Source organism: Aptenodytes patagonicus, chromosome Z (assembly GCF_965638725.1).
Source record: "Aptenodytes patagonicus chromosome Z, bAptPat1.pri.cur, whole genome shotgun sequence".
Classification (NCBI taxonomy): Eukaryota; Metazoa; Chordata; class Aves; order Sphenisciformes; family Spheniscidae; genus Aptenodytes; species Aptenodytes patagonicus.
This window is the reverse complement of record NC_134982.1, coordinates 26,417,678-26,435,151: the sequence shown is the minus strand read 5'-3', so window position 1 is coordinate 26,435,151 and position 17,474 is coordinate 26,417,678. Positions and strand designations below refer to the sequence as shown.

The window sequence follows — 17,474 nt, the reverse complement described above, 5'->3', positions numbered from 1 at the left end:
TTGTGCTGTCTGCAATCAACCAGAAGGTGCAGGGCTGTGCTGGCTGGGGAAGCAATAGCTGCCCCACAGCTGCCACAGCACCGGGCAGGGCAGGGGAGGGCAGCTGAGCTCCATGGGAAGGAGCAGGGTGGAGGAGCCTGGCTGGGTTTGTCCTCTGCTTTGTGGTGAACAAGGTAGGAGCCAGCTTGGGGCATAGCGAGGGTGATACGGGTGTCCCGGTAGTGTTGGTGACCCATCTGCACTGTGTGGATGTGTGGGCAGATCCCTCCCAAAGCACATCTGAGCCCAGCGCTGCCTGGCTCTGCAGGCATGCCAGAGGCGTCAAAAAGCAACCTGAAGAGCAGCTTTGAAATTGGGGGTAGCGTCTGCTTATGCCAGACCTTCTCTGGTTTCCCCTACACAAGTCTGTGCTGTGTAGAGGAGACGGCAGGGAGGGACATAGACACCGCTGAGCCATGAAACCATGCACTGTGTTGAAATGCAGAGAAAATTATATGGTGCTCTGTATGTCCTTGGGGCTTGGGTTTTTTTTTGTTGTTGTTTTTTAAAAACAATGACAACAATACTCCAGCAAAATACAGTTGCAGAGGACTGAGAAGCTTTGGGAGTTGGGGGGTGACTTGCCATATGGAACCCTGTGGAAGACCCTCATCCCAGCTCAGTTTGTCTTTACCTCCAGGGGAGCCTTATTAGGGTCTTCACCCGGGGGCTAGTTCACATGGACTTCATGGAGATGTGGCAGAGAAGGAAGAGCTCCACCACTTGCAATCAAAATTAGTTAAGTGGACTAAAGTGTGCACGGGTTTCTAGTAGACAAGTACGACAGTGAAACTGTGCGTACCTTGCTCCTTAGAAAAGTAGGATAAAATTGAAATAAAAAACTTCTGTGGGGTTGGGAGACCGTTTTTTCCGTGTAGTACTAGTGTGCTGTGTTAATGCAGTCAAGGAGAGGTCTTGCCCAGCTCTCCTGCCTCTCAGAGAGCAGCCATTACCTGCTCTGTTTCATACATATTTCATGAGGCCATCAGGTCCCTGTCAATCTGCCAAAGTCACTGTTGGTCGGGGATAATGTAGCTGCTCCCAAAACCTGTGCTGTGTGTTTACCCTCAAGTTTCTTTGCTGTTAACTGCAATTACCTCTTTTTCTCAGAACTGAACCAGAAAGTGTGCTGGTTTCTCTAATCTGTAAGTGAGGTGTCAATAACACCAAGCAGTTTGCTTGTGTGGTGATAACTGTGGCAAAAAGCTCCCAGAACTGACCCGTTCCCTTTCTCAAGTGAGCTTGTGTAAAATCTAACATGTTTGTAATTATACTGAGTCACATGTGACTTTTTGGCCTCCCTGTGGGCAGAAGCTGGCCTTTTACTATAAGTGAAAAATTCCCACAGGACAAAATCATGAATTTTCTCAGAATTGCTGTAGTTTAAATTTCTGTATTTGTAGAATGGCTCTGACCTCTTTTTACAGTGTCAAAGACTATCTTTTACCACTTATTTTCCCTCAAAGCAATGCCCCTCTTTCCTTTTCCAAAAGCAGCCCCTTGACATTAACCTCAAAAGTTTATATAATGGTGATGATGTTTCAGTGATGGAGAATTTTTTTTTAAGATTTCTATTTAATTTTTTTGCATAAAGCCAAGGAGAAAGGAACCCACTGGTAGATGGAGCATACTGATCAAAAGGGACTTCAGGGCACTGGGGCGACTGGTTCAAGGATCGGGAGCACAGGTAGTGTTTTCCTCTATCCCTACAGTGGCAGGGAAGGATACTGAAAGGAGCAGGAAAACACACCTGATCAATGCGTGGCTCAGGGGCTGGTGCCATCGGAGGAATTTTGGTTTTTTTGATCATGGGGAGGTTTACATGGCACCAGGCCTGCTGGTGACAGATGGAGTCCAGCTGTCTCACAAGGGAAAAAGGATCATGGCTCATGAATTGGCAGGGCTCATTGAGAGGGCTTTAAACTAGGTTCGAAGGGGGAAGGGGATAAAACCAGGCTCGCAAGAGATGAGCCGAGGGGTGGCGTGCCGATGCCGGGGGCGAAATCGATAGCCCAGCTCAAGTGCATATACACCAATGCACGCAGCATGGGCGGCAAGCAGGAGGAGCTGGAAGCCATTGTGCAGCGGGAGAGATATGACTTAGTCGCCATCACAGAGACATGGTGGGGTGACTCTCATGACTGGAGTGCTGCAATGGATGGCTATAAACTCTTCAGAAGGGACAGGCGAGGAAGGAGAGGCGGTGGGGTGGCGCTGTATGTTAGGGAGTGTTTCGATTGTATAGAGCTCAACGATTGTGATGATGGTACGGTTGAGTGTCTATGGGTAAGGATGAGGGGGAAGGCCAACGAGGCAGATATCCTGCTGGGAGTCTGTTATAGACCACCCAACCAGGATGAAGGGGCGGATGAAGCGTTCTACAAGCGGCTGGCAGAAGTCTCTCAATCGCTAGCCCTTGTTCTCGTGGGGGACTTCAACTTCCCGGACATCTGCTGGAAATACAACACGGCAGAGAGGAAGCAGTCTAGGAGGTTCCTGGAGTGTGTGGAAGACAACTTCCTGACACAGCTGGTAAGTGAGCCTACCAGGGGAGGTGCCTCGCTTGACCTGCTGCTTACAAACAGAGAAGGACTGGTGGGAGATGTGGTGGTCGGAGGCCGTCTTGGGCTTAGCGACCATGAAATGATAGAATTCTCGCTTCTTGGTGAAGTAAGGAGGGGGGGCAGCAAAACCACAACCATGGACTTCCGGAGGGCGGACTTTGGCCTGTTCGGGACGCTGGTTGAGAAAGTCCCGTGGGAGACGGTCCTGAAGGGCAAAGGGGTCCAGGAAGGCTGGACGATCTTCAAGAAGGAAGTCTTAAAGGCGCAGGAGCAGGCTGTCCCTGTACGCCGTAAGAAGAATGGGCGGGGAAGACGACCGGCCTGGCTGAACGGGGAGCTCTTGCTGGGAATCAGGAAAAAAAGGAGAGTTTACAGCTTGTGGAGGAAGGGACAGGCGACTCAAGAAGAGTACAGGGATCTCGTTAGGTCGTGCAGAGAAGAAATGAGAAAGGCAAAAGCCCAGCTAGAACGCAATCTGGGCGCTGTCGTTAAAGACAACAAAAAAAGTTTTTACAAATATATTAATGATAAGAAGAGAGCCAAGGAGAATCTCCATCCTTTATTGGATGCAGGGGGGAACATTGTCACTGAGGATGAGGAAAAGGCTGAGGTACTCAATGCCTTCTTTGCCTCAGTCTTTAACAGGCAGAGCAGTTATCCTCAGGGTACTCGGCCCCCCGAGCTGGAAGACAGGGACGGCGAGCAGGATGAACCCCCTGTAATCCAAGAGGAAGCAGTCAATGACCTGCTACGCCACCTGGACACTCACAAGTCTATGGGGCCGGATGGGATCCACCCGAGAGTGCTGAGGGAGCTGGCAGAGGTGCTCGCCAAGCCACTCTCCATCATTTATCAGCAGTCCTGGTTAACGGGGGAGGTCCCAGATGACTGGAGGCTTGCCAATGTGACGCCCATCTACAAGAAGGGCCGGAAGGAGGATCCGGGGAACTACAGGCCTGTCAGCCTGACCTCGGTGCTGGGGAAGGTTATGGAGCGGTTCATCTTGAGGGCGCTCACAAGGCATGAGCGGAACAACCAGGGGAGCAGGCCCAGCCAGCACGGGTTCATGAGAGGCAGGTCCTGCTTGACCAACCTGATCTCCTTCTATGACCAGGTGACCTGCCTAGTGGATGAGGGAAAGGCTGTGGATGTGGTCTACCTGGACTTCAGCAAGGCCTTTGACACCGTCTCCCACAGCATTCTCCTCGAGAAGCTGGCGGCTCACGGCTTAGACAGGTGTACTCTGCGCTGGGTCAAAAACTGGCTGGACGGCCGGGCCCAGAGAGTTGTGGTGAATGGAGTTAAATCCAGTTGGCGGCCGGTCACGAGCGGTGTTCCCCAGGGCTCAGTTTTGGGGCCGGTCTTGTTTAATATCTTTATCGATGATCTGGATGAGGGGATCGAGTGCACCCTCAGTAAGTTTGCAGACGACACCAAGTTGGGTGGGAGTGTTGATCTGCTCGAGGGTAGGAAGGCTCTGCAGAGGGACCTGGACAGGCTGGATCGATGGGCCCAGGCCAACTGTATGAGGTTCAACAAGGCCAAGTGCCGGGTCCTGCACTTCGGCCACAACAACCCCATGCAGCGGTACAGGCTTGGGGAAGAGTGGCTGGAAAGCTGCCCAGCAGAGAAGGACCTGGGGGTGCTGGTTGACAGCCGGCTGAACATGAGCCAGCAGTGTGCCCAGGTGGCCAAGAAGGCCAATGGCATCCTGGCCTGTATCAGAAACAGTGTGGCCAGCAGGAGTAGGGAAGTGATCGTGCCCCTGTACTCGGCACTGGTGAGGCCGCACCTCAAACCTCGTGTTCAGTTTTGGGCCCCTCACTACAAGAAGGACGTTGAGGTGCTGGAGCGTGTCCAGAGAAGGGCAACGAGGCTGGTGAGGGGTCTGGAGAGCAAGTCTTATGAGGAGCGGCTGAGGGAACTGGGACTGTTTAGCCTGGAGAAAAGGAGGCTGAGGGGAGACCTCATCGCTCTCTACAGCTACCTGAAAGGAGGTTGTAGCGAGGTGGGTGTTGGTCTCTTCTCCGAAGTAACAAGCGATAGGACGAGAGGAAATGGCCTCAAGTTTTGCCAGGGGAGGTTTAGATTGGATGTGAGGAAAAATTTCTTTACTGAAAGAGTGGTTAAACATTGGAACAGGCTGCCCAGGGAAGTGGTGGAGTCCCCATCCCTGGAGGTATTTAAAAGACGTGTAGATGAGGCACTTAGGGACATGGTTTAGTGGACATGGTGGTGTTGGGTTGACGGTTGGACTCGATGATCTTAGAGGTCTTTTCCAACCTCAATGATTCTATGATTCTATGATTCTACTCCCTGTATTGCTCCCATCCAAGGCCCCCAAGGTGCTAGTTAGGACTAGAAATCAATTCCTTACGTAGCTGATACAGTGAGAAGCTGCCTTCTTAGGGAGCTTAGAGTTCCTGTGACTGGTACCTATATCAGGTGGAATAAAACTGTGTCTTTATGCACACCTAGGAGCATTTGGGCCTGGAAATGCTGTAGTTGCTTCTGGTTGTTTTCCTTGAAAGCTTGGAGTTTGTCCTTCACAGGTTTCCTGAGCAATAGTCATCTTGGGGACCAGCCAAACGTGGAGCCCTTTGACAGACAGCCTGTGCCTCTCATGCTTGCAGCAGCCCTGTAGTTGAGCAATTTCCCAGTCCCCAGGTGGGAGTTCAAACACATTTCTCAGCAGCCCTGGAAAGTTCATACAACTGGTGGTGGGGGCACAGCGGGAAAGCAGAGGTGGGGGAAGGACATCCAAGAGAAGTCCTGGAGAAAGCAGCATGGTCCCATCCCACAAGGCTGCTTTTGCACATGTCATTCTGGGAGCTCATCCAAGGCAAGGAACACCGCCAAGGGAGCAGGCAGGGAGAAATGCCCCATTGAACAGCCAGAGACATGTGTGGAGACCCTGGTCTAGGCTGGCCTGCTGTAGCTTTCGGTATGCCACAGAATCACAGGATGGTTGAGGTTGGAAGGGTCCTCTGGAAGTCATCTGGTCCAACCCCCCTGCTGAAACAGGGCCACCTAGAGCCAGTTGCCCAGGTGGCTTTTGAGTATCTCCAAGGAGGTCCTTGGAGCAGTCCCAGCTCCCCAGGTAGAGAATTTGAAGAATGTCTGGAAATAAATCCTCATAAAAAGTTTCATTCTAAATACCATAAGAAAAATTTATATTTTCCCCTTTGGGTTCTCTCTCCTTGCCAGCTTGCCACCTGAGGGACATGGTTTTTGTATAAAACCATCTTAAATCTTCTGCAACAAGGAGTCCCTGGCCTGCTGCTGTGGTTTTAAAGCTCCTTCCTGGGTTGATTCTGTTTCCAGAGTCCTTATGAGGCTTTGAAATGTTTCTTTCAGTTTCCAGAGCTCTGCTATTTTCTCCCTGTTCAGCCTCTTTGTGTTGAGAAGTCAATGGTGCTGTGGGTGGAAGATGGAAAACTGCAAGAAATGTAGTCCAGGGATTAGGTGTGTGGGCTGTTCGGGTGGAAACCATGTATCACATCATGAGAAATCTGTAAGACTCAGGGAGGCAGAAATTAGTACAGTATGCAGTTGAGTTAGTAAAAGTGGAAGTGACTGAGTGTCATCCTCTCTGCCAATGCAAGACTGGCACTGCTAGCAACCAAAATTTTCTGTCTACCCGTAGAGCAGGTCTAACGCTGGAAAAAGGAGAGCAAGCCTCCCTCCTGTTGCATTGCCCACATGACTGTTCTGCCAGCTCAGGAAACAATGTGTGGAAAATAGGGAATCTTCCTCCCCTCTGGCTGTGCTGGGCTTGCTGTCTGAGATAGCAGCGAGGACCACTGCAGGTGGTGCTTTGGTGATCTAACCCCAAGACAGCCAGAGCTGGGACAGAGGAGAGGAAGCATGTGGCACAGCTGGGAGCAAACTCAGAGCTGTTTGTTATTTATTTTTAGCTTCAAGAGCTTTTTTCTGCCCATGGTACAACCCTTCTGTGTGCTTCTACACATATCTTGAGAAGCTTGCATGCTTTCAGCTCTAACTCCACATCAGTGGTACCAGCACAGGTCTGGGTGCTGCTTCAGTAGAATCTTGGGGGTGGAGATGACAATTACAGCACAGACGGTGTTCTGAATCACTGCGAGGTGTATCATTTGCTGGGTTCATGCAATATTAAAAAATATGCTCTAGACATTGTTTCCTTGAAATAAATGAGGATGCTGATGAGAGAAATATGCATCAAAACACAGCATCAGATTTTCCTCAACCCAGGAAAATCACAACTTTAACAGACAACTGCTACTATAATATTCCTTGGCAATTTAAAGGTAAAGAAACATGTAAGTCCTTTCTGTTCTGCTTTGAATAGCATGTACCTGAAATTTGGAGACTGGATTTTGAGACTTAAAGATTCCTCTTATAAGAGAGGAATTAAGAGGAGATACTTAAAATATTTAACTTCAAGTATTTCTTGAATTTCTGTGCACTGAATTTTGTATCATGATACCAAGACATTGTGGGGACAGTGCAAATATGATAACATTTAGGCTAAAGGCTAGGATGCCTCATGCTTTGATAATAACATTATTACATTTCCAATCATCTATAAAGTGGGCAGGTGTATTTAAAGTAGAAAATAGCTGACGTAAAAAATTGTGTAGGTGGATTTCTCTTTCTTTCATGACCAAAATTACACACTTCAATACTTTAGGTGAGCTCAAGGAAGATCTATCTGCAACGGTTGTTACAAGAACTTGGAAATGAAACAGGCTTTCCCCCAAGACAGACAGGATGCATTTTCTCTTCCCTTCTCCTATGCATTACCTGTATGCTGTAAGCTAAGCAGTAATCATACCTTCTCCTCATCCTTGCTTTTTTATCACTGATTGCAGGGTCAACCTGAATCATGACAAACTACAGTAATTGCTGGGGAGCCCTCAGTATTCACTTTCCCCCTTCACCCTATCCTCTAAACAGGAAGAGAGGCGATAGCGAGATCTATTTCTTCTTTTCACGGAGCCTCTTGTGAGCTCAGTGTTGCAAATGAGATTCCTTCTTGTTGGCATAGTCTCTTTCATTAGCTGGCAGCAGCGGGACTGTTTTTTAAGCCTTAATCGTAACTAAAATTGATGGGGTCTTACTCTTAGGCAGCCTAAAGCTGGCTAAAATAGATTACCAAGCAGACAATGCTATTTGAAAATCTGATCAGTTTTACTGACCAGATCTGCTTAAAGTCCAGACTTTTCTGTCTCACTATTACAACTTATAAGAGGCATGCTATTGCTCTCAGATTTAAACATGCAACCAAATTCTGATTTGGAGAATTTCAGATATGAAAGAGACCCAACTCTGAACTTTGATGGCTGACCCTATTCTGCAATTGGCTGGACCCAAACTCTTTTCTGAATACCCAGGCTCTGGGATCCAGACTCCAGAATATGAATACCCCAGGTCCACTCATTACACCAGAATGTACCTTTCTACTTGGATTTAGAAAGAATTTTGTGTTTTATTAACTAGCCATCAGTTAAATAGCACATAGTGAAAAAGAAGATCTCCTAATTTCTTTGGAAGAACACTGGCTTACATGGCATTTTCCAGAAGACAAGAAAGAGCCATATATAGGGGATCACTGTGCTTAAGACACGATCTACATGTTGCCACAAACAGTTCTGATGAATAGCTTAGTGTATCCTCCCTTCATCTCACTTGTAATTGTTGGCTCAAAACTTCTTTCTAGTGGTCTGTGCTTCAGATTCATACCAAAAATGTTAGGATGGTGCTTTTAAGGAACAGATTGGGCGAGACTTGTCTAGGAAGCATGAACAAATTTCTTCAAAGCTTAGGTGCCCACTTCTTTTCCCATGACTCTGCATCCATCCTCATTTTCCTTTCCCTCACTTCTTTTATATTTGCCTCCTTGCTCAGTTCCCATATTGTGGTTTTATTTGACTCATCTTTCCTTTTTCTCGTCCCCTATACTCAAATGAGCCTTTCCCCTCTTTCAAGTCTAAAGATCTCAGGTTCTCATCAGGCAACTCATCAGCTTGCACCTCTTCCCTGAACCTTTCAGTAAGAACCAACCAGCCTGCTGAACTCCCAGTGCCTTGCTGAAGTGCTCTCGTGGTTGGGGCTTTGGTTAGTCATGAGGATGAAGCAAACCGTGCAATTGCTACCATGTTTGGGCAACCCCCTTCTGTTTACTGCATCAGTTCCAGCATTAATGTAACACATTCCCCAAAGGTGGCATGGCCCCTCACTGATCACGCAACGGCCCCAAACTCTCTGAAATTCTTTCAAATTGAAAAAAAAAAGATCACAGGAGCACCCACTGCTTTTTCTCAATGCTTTCAATCACTTTTAATGACAGCTGTCAGTACAAAATACCTGTTACAGACCAGTAAGAATGATGCACCAGTCTTTCCTCAGGATGCCATCCTCCTTGACGCAGAGCTGTATGTGGTGTTTGCAGGAATTTGGTGTGTGTAGGGCTGTGGGATTTTACCTTTATGTGATAAATGCAGCGGAGAGGCATGTGAAAAATCCTGTTGGATGAGCACTGATTATTCTTCAGATTGTACTGCTCTCTGGTGGCACATATGTGGAAAAACAGTCACTACAAATGAATAGCGATGATCTGACCTGACTGCTGACTTGCCTGCCTTACCTCCTCTGGGGTCACAGTAATTAGTGCTGGAAAAGGTAATTTGTTTAATCTAGCTTCCCATAGAGACATTACCTGGAGGAGGGAGACCATCCTGGGCTCCACTCTCAAACCTGAGGTGGAAGGGAAAGTGCCTTGCATGCTCTCCAAAGGCATATCTCCTGTTCGTGAATTTGCTGGAGAGCAGAGCGTTCAGCCCTTCCTCATACTACTGCGGTTATCGTCTTTCAGCGCAGAGGACAGGGGGGTTATCTCAGAAGACCTGCATTACACTTGAAAATTTAAATACTTACCCTGAAGATTCCTATAAGCATTTCTGGGAGAAAATGATCTGATTTATACAGATAAATAGTCTTTACCTGCAGGCATACAATGCGGTGGGTATATACTGTCCAGCTTTGCCGTTATCATATGAGGCAAAAATGAGGAAAATGAGGATTCAGTGTATGAGAATTTGTTAAGCCAATCTTTTATACTTCTGACAATACAGAATATAAAATTGGCATCTTTCTAGCCATCCAAAGTACTTTCACTGGCACTTCAAAGCACCTGTGAAGCAGCTTTCCTGCAGTGTGTCAAGACATCAGCAGCGGAGGATGTGAGGGCTGGAGCTTTTGAGGCACCACAAAGGGGAGGCTTAGACAAAGCAGGGCACTGTGCAAAGGCAGTTCCCCTGCTGCTGCCTCTTGCAAAACCAGCCTGTTAGAGTGCACAGCACCATGAGGGAGGCAGAGCCAAGGCTTTGTTGATGAATAATTTGTGAGCAAGACGTTAATAATAAGAAGTGCACAGTTTCTGTGCGGTCTCAGATAAGGGTATCCATCCTTTTGGATCAGTACAAACACAACAAGCGCATTCACTATCATGCAACTGAATTAATTACAAGGGTTTTTTTCTTCAGAAGTTTGTTCATTTTGTAATGCAGCCTTTTTACAGGAGGCAGATGAGAATTTGATTCTGTGCTGCTTGCATTTTATGTGATGACTTATGCTGCAAAATGAACATGAAGTGAGCATTACACCAAATGGCTGCACTGAGTGAGAAGGTGACGCAGGAACAAAGGCCTGAAAATTTGTCAGACGAAGTAAGGAGGATACCTCAAGTAAAATGCTAAAGCTCCTACATAACCCAGTTGTTTGTGAAAACAGCATTTGCCTTTCCGATTTGGAGTTTCTCTATGGTGCCTGTTGTTTTGGTAGTTAACAATACTGTTAGGTGGCTTAGCTGTTTGCATAAATTATTCTGTCCTGGTTTGGATATTTGCATACATTTTCATGTATGAAAATCTTCAAAATTTGCAGATCTTTTGCTGGTATAAAGAAACCTGAACTGAGAGTATCCCTGGAGCCCAATGTGAACTATTTCTTCTACTTGAGGGCTGTCAACCCATTTGGGACAAGTGAACAAAGTGAAGCAGCTCTTATCTCAACTAAAGGTAGATCACCATTTTCTGATGTCAAAACAATGGGATGAAGGGGCAAAGCAGCGAAAGATGGCATTTTCCTCTGGAAATCATAACTGAACTTTCCAATACGGGAGTAAGCAAGTTACTGAGATGAAAGGGATTGTATTTTATCTGCTTAAGATCAGCACAATCAGGGACTACTTCTCTTGAAGTTGGTAGGTTTATGTCAATGTAAAACTGATGTGACCTCAGAAGCAAAAACATTTAATTCTGTCAGAGAAACAAAATGGTTAAATATTCTTCAGGGATCTCAGTTTGCTTGAGTTTGGCAGAGCACATTTTGATAAAAGATGCCATGATCTTTAAAAAACCCCGCAATTAAAACCTTATGGACTTTGGGTTTCAGGGATGAGGAAGCATGCAGAACAGCTTTAAAATGTAATAGATCATTTAAACTTTAAGTTTTCCAGATAAATAGTGTTAAATAATGTATGGTTCTTCCAAACCAGCCTCAAAATTCAAATTTGCTATTTTGAAAAAGCAATTGATTGAAAATTATTCAACCTTCTTGAATACTGAAGACTTCTTTATCACCTAGCTACATTTCTGAGTAATAGAGTGCCGTCCCAATTGGGCACAGCTTGGAGAGTCCTTGCATTTGCACCCAATTTTCTGCCACTCCTACCTACCAGCAGACACAACTCTGTCCAGCTAAGATAGCAGTAATTGTTGCTTAACATTTTATGATTAATCTCGTGTTAACACTGCCAGCCTCTCAGAACTGGTGTTTCTTTGTCATGAATTGTACCAGGAACTCGATTTTGCCTGCTGAGCAACACAGCCCATCCTGCTTTGCAAATCTCCTCCAATGCAACAGTGATCCGCCTTCCTGAGAAAGCCAAATTCACTGGGTGAGTAGCAGCATGATGAGCATGACCACCCTGCAGGGTTCAGGATGGGTCCCTCACTCTTATTTTTGCCTATAGATAGCTTTCACATGGCACTAATTTTGTAGAACTGAATCATTTCAGTCATGTAACCCCTGGACATTGTGTCATTGACCCCCCTTTCAAGCACTGCAATATCTCAGTAAAGCCAGTAGCAGCATTGATGTAGGTGCTGGGAAGAGTTCGGTGTCACACTGAGGAGCCTCCAGAAAGTCAAAGGCAGTGGTACCTACTGGGACTGCTGGGTTTGCCTCAGTTCATGATCACTGCTTAATCCTTCAGAGCACTTCAATCTCAAAGCAACTTGTTGCTGCCCCGAGAAGGCCGGATTTGTGGGCTTACTTTTGAAAATATTGTGGGTAGAAGTAATCCATCCTTTTACTTTGCTCGTCTACTGAGGGCATTATTGGTAATGTTTTCCAAAGCATCTGTGGCTTTTGCGAACTAGGAAGTGCTCCTGGGATATTTTAGAACAGTTATACCAAGATAGCTCCATCCATTGCAAACATGGGTTTTTCTGACGTTCTGATATCAGTCCCATCACAAGCACAGGTCCACTTGTATAAGTTGTGCCATACTGATATGACTTCTTAAAAGGTAATGAGGTATTACTGGTTTAAGCACTTTTTAAAACTGTTACAGCTGAATGCACACAAGATGTTTGTCACTATGTCTACTTAAAACAGTCATGCTTTCTAGTTTGAAAAAGCCGGCTAAACTTGGTCTTTTTTGCCTCCAAAGTCACCTTTTCCACCTTTTGTTAGCCTCATATAATTTTGGGTAAAGTTGCATAGTTTTCAGTCCTCAAGATGAGTCCATCTCAGTGTAAAGATGAAATGACTCTCAGTGACAACATTCAAATCTTTGATAAACCCCTGCAGTTAGAAGAACAGAGTGCAATCCGTTAGTAATTTTAGATGCAGCTGCGTGACATGACTATAAGGAATATCACAATATGCTTGGTTTACCACCACACTCACTTTACTGTACACCTCTTCCACAAACAGGTTTCCTTCAGTCCTGGGTGAACTGCTGCCTGCTCGGGGATGTCATTACTGGGAAACCATTGTCTCTGCCTGCAGAAGCTACAGGATTGGGATTTGCTACAAGGCAACATCACAGAGCAGCATCCTGGGGCTGAGTGATACCTCCTGGTGCATGCGGTGCTGTCCTACACAAACCAGGTAAAGCTGAGTCAGTCTAGCTGCTTAGGAAGTTAGTTGTCCTTCACGTGAATAAAGCTGGCCAGCTTCCAGAAGCACGAGAGCAGAAAGGATCTGTGTGCTTTCTTTCCGCAAATTTGAGTAATAAGAAAAGGACAACTACAAAGGTACTTCAGACTTCCTCTTAATTAAAAAAATCTTATAAAGCACCTTAAAAAATAGAATTAATCTCAAACAGACCAATTTACTGCCCTTCACCCAGCCAGTGAATAAAACTTAAAAAACTTATTTGCCACTGCTTTGTCATTCCAGGCTCATATCCTGAACTGCTTCACAAAATCTCAGCAAGTGTATTTATTTCCATAAATGCAGTCTTTTTAGAATCTATATCCATCTGCAGGAGATGTCAAGCCTCCATAGGGAATGCCTTCTCCTGCCTTGTCCTCCACAGCAACAGGCACCCACCTGCCACTGTGGCAGGACTGCCAGGCACTGGGGTAGTCTTCAGTAGGCCAGTGCCAGGCTGCTTGGAGGTTTGTAAGGCATAACCCTCTTAATGGTGTAAAGGTGCTCTTGATCTAAACAAGTGTGCTTTTTTAGTGTGACATCATATAGATGTATGAACATAACTACCTAAATAAAACATCTGAGATGCAAAGGGTTTTGCCAAAGCAGAACTCATGCTTAAATCCCCACAAAGACATGTAATAAGGAAGATATAGGTTAATATGATTACAGCAAGTCTGCTTTTATCCTGAGAGTTCAAAAATGCCAAGTGAAAGGACTCATCAGCATGCCAGGCAGGGCTTTGAAGCGATGCCACATTCACTTTGCTTACATACTGAGCAAAATGCTGTTGCCACGTGATACGCTGCTGTATGCGGCCACCTGTTAATAGGTGGGAATTAAGCTGTAGGTTATTTCTGGTAAATCACCATGAGGAGGCTCACTGTATTCTGGTTTCCATTTTCCTGTAGCTTTCTTTACAGATTTCTTCACACCGGTGTGATGAGCGATGTCTGTGTGACAGAACACCCAGCCAGGATCGGCATCCTGTTGGATTACAGTGGTGGCAGACTGTTGTTCTTCAATGCAGAGAGAGGACTGGTGCTGTTCGCCATCAGGCACAAATTCACTGATGCTGCTCACCCGGCCTTTGCCCTGGAGAAGCCTGGAGCACTTACCCTGCACACAGGCATGGAGCTGCCGGAGTTCGTGAAGCACAGCTAATCCCCTGCTTCACACTTTCAGGAAAACCGACAATTACAGCATCAGGGGACAGGGAGGGGAAGGGGGTTGTCAGGGAGGGATGTCTAGTCTTCACCAATGAATGCCACACACAGAGCTCTCCCCCACGTCATCAGTAATTGTAGTTAGTGCTCAGCCACGTAATCACCCTGAGCCTGGAGAGAAAATTGACTCCTTCAGATAAAGCATGCACCTAGTGATATACACAGCAGTACTTTTGAGGGGAAAAAAGAGTTTTGTTAGATATGAACATTAAGAGGGGGGGAAATGTACTTTTCCCAAAATAATGACGGTGCTAGCTGTCTTTTTAAAGTTGATGATGAGCCTGTGTATAAAATAAATACATCTCTCACTGCAATACATGAAAGCCATCATTTCATCATTTGCCAGGACAGTTGGAGCCAGAATCCAAGATGATACGTTTGAAAAATGTGCAAAAATTTCAACAACTGAACCATTCTGCAGGTTAATATATCTTGTGTTATTGTTTGCCAACTCTTTTCTTTAAATGCACAAATTATGAAAACTTGGAAACTTAGAAATCTGCATGTTTCCAAAATGAGTGAGTCCCAGACTAGCTTTCATACCAGTCATGTAAAGTTTTAGTATGCAACACCTACCTACCCTGCTCACAGCAGACTAACAGACAGCTACCTGCTTGTGTCAGTAAATATCTGTACCTGTAAATAGGTACTCATGAAACACATGTATGAGGAAACTTGATAGTAGTGGTAAAAGTCTTCCCTATGTTTTTCATCCTCAATTTGTTGGCTAGGTGGTTTCGATGGTGAAGGGAAGGTTGCCACCTGGGACCTTAAAGAAGAGTCAAATTGCCAGTGACCTTCTTGTGGATCACCCCTTTTCCATCACTGCTTTTTACCTTTGCACTTACCAATTTGATGCTCCTATTTTCAGGCTCGTGGACATTTTCCTGCATCTGCCCTGCTCCTTCCTGTTATCTACACCAGCACCAGCATCACAGCAGCAAGGCACAGTGTTTCAGGGCCATCAACACAGGCAGGCTAAAAATGGCTGGTGCCAGCAGAGGAGTAGGACGCTGATTTTCCCCCTTGGCGTTTTCAATCTGTTTTTGCAAGCACTTCACACATCGGTGGTATGGCTGCCTTCTCGCCTGCCCCAAGGGCTGAACGCACGAGTGCCAGTGGTGCCAAACTCCAGTGAATGCTGGAGGGAAATTAATTTTAAGGCGGGCGGGCAATGCTTTTCATGCTGTCCCTGCTCAGGAGATTTCTGCCGCAGGGGACTACACTGCCAGACTAATTTCTGAGCTCAGCTGAAGAGCTGTACTCCCTGAAGTAAAGCAGATTTCAGGAGTCTAACAGAGAGGGTTTGCTTCTGAACAGAGGACTTAAATGAGTTACAGGGAGGCTTCTGCTTTTTATGCTCAGAGGAGGTGCCTGCTGTTGCTGTTTTATTTCTGATTTAACACCACCAAGGCATGTGCTTGCTGCTTTAGCCTGCTGTATGCTTGGTGTCCCAGAGGAGCCACATTCCACACTGTCATAGCAGGCTCGGGCAGGATGGTAAGATAAACAAGATCCTGTGACCATGTATTTTGAGTTAGAGCTCTTTTTGGCATTTCAATTAAAGAGTGCCAGTTCTGAGTCCCCACTGGGGAGAGAGGGGAATGAAAAAGCAAGGCAGTGCCCTGTTGGCTCAAGCAAGTGTTTTGTAGAGGTGTGCAGGATGGTGAGAAAAAGGTCCAGAATTAATTGGGAAAGACAGACAGAAAGGGTATTGAGGGTAGCGTTACCATGAAGGCTGAGGAGGAGGAGGCAGAAGGCAGGCTGGAAACTCACACAGAGCGGATGGTGATAAACTAAGAGGTGGGTCAGTGGTGTTGGCAGGGTGTGTTCCTCAGGCTCCCTCAGCCAGTAAGCTCACCAGAGGTTTGGCTATCTCCAGAGCTTAAGGTGGTGCTTTGAACTAAACCTGAAAAAACCCAGCTTTGGGGCAACTTTACCTGCGTTCTCCTCGCCCTGGTCGCTGCTGTCCCAAGTGTGGGATTGCTTCATGGACACCAATATGATGTATTGCCAAGGGGACAGCCAGTGAGAAGGAGAGCAAAATGACATGAAATTATTTGGGTGGCTTTTTCAATGAAGGCAAGAAGCAATTGCCTTGTCGAAGGTAACTGCGTATTAGTAAATAGCGGTCTTAATATGGAAAGCAAAGGCCTCATCTATTGCCACGCATTATTACTCAGGTACTACTGCAACATTTGAGCTTGGTAAAATGTTTTTATTGGAGGCACCTCATTCTTAGAAATATTTGGTTCAATTTGAAAAACTGCCTGACTCTCTTTTCTTGCTAATTTTTGTACAAGGTTCAGCTTTTAGATTGAGCAGTATCAAAAAGTCTATTTACTGTTTATGTGAAAGCTGGATAAATTATTTGAAATTGAAAATGTCAGTCAAAGAGTCTAAACAGTACTGATTTGAATGGCTAAATCTGGTCTGCATTAAGCTATGCCAGATAAAGAAATGCCTGGAGAGAATGGCTTGTTTGGAGAAATGAAACAAAGTGCACACTAAACAAAAAACAATATACAAGAATTAAGATTCAGTAAAGGGAGAAAATTCATATTAGTGAGGAAAGCAGATCCTGAAAGCCACAATTAAGCTGGTAGGACTTATAATACATGTTGCAAACTCTCCTGCCCTTGGAAAGCCTAGAGGTATATCTACTGCAATCTTTTACTTGCCTGATGGGCACAAAGTGGCACCAAGTTCAGGAATTCACTTTCCAGAAGGTAACTATCCACAGACGCTTGAATGTACAGTGCAGTCCATATGACTTTGCATTCAGATGAATTGAGATTTTGAGGCTTGTTGCATCCATTTTTTTCTGGCCATCGTAGTTTGTAACAATATACTAGAAGAGAAAGACAAAAAACTTCCAGTCACTGTATTTTTCTTGCGCTTGATGAGTTTAGCATTTAGAAATACCTTAAAACCAGTGTGACTTATTTTTCAGCAAAGGATGTTAGTTAGCTTGGCTGATAGTAACTAAGACTTTGTGCAAATGCTGACAGGGTTGTGTGGTGTGTGTGTATACAGTCTGATCATCATTCCATGCTTAGAATTACATAGAAATACATTTTAAGAGTTACGCAAAGAACTGTAAAAGAGTTCACCAGTAATTTGGGGTTTATTTTCATCCTGAACGTACAAAAGCTGATGCCTAACACTGTAAATATTGTTAATAAATATTTGGACTGATCTGAAATACATTGCATTAAAAGGAACGATTTCTTTTCACTTCAGCAAGTTTTAGATTAGGCTCGTAAACCCTTGTGCACTGAGATGAGAATATAGGCCTCACTGTAAAAAGAGAAACATTAATTTCTACTGTCAAAATAGTGCTGAACTGGAATATTGCTAGTATTAGTAGTATTGATCCACAAACCTTGCTCAGGTCTTTCTGCTCCAGAGAGAGTTTAATGCTTCCATGCAACGTCAG

At 45.5% G+C, this 17,474-nt stretch overlaps 1 protein-coding gene across 1 annotated transcript in view; it reads left to right on the top strand.

Moving 5' to 3' along the window:
- CMYA5 (cardiomyopathy associated 5) overlaps positions 1–17,242 on the top strand; it is a 54,397-nt gene extending 37,155 nt beyond the window's left edge. Inside the window, exons 10-13 of the mRNA XM_076362961.1 lie at positions 10,530–10,663; positions 11,445–11,544; positions 12,588–12,764; positions 13,721–17,242. Of these exons, the coding sequence (XP_076219076.1) occupies positions 10,530–10,663; positions 11,445–11,544; positions 12,588–12,764; positions 13,721–13,973 (664 nt within the window). The 3' untranslated portion in view covers positions 13,974–17,242. The remainder of the gene's footprint in view (positions 1–10,529; positions 10,664–11,444; positions 11,545–12,587; positions 12,765–13,720) is intronic.
- Positions 17,243–17,474: the final 232 nt, after the last annotated feature.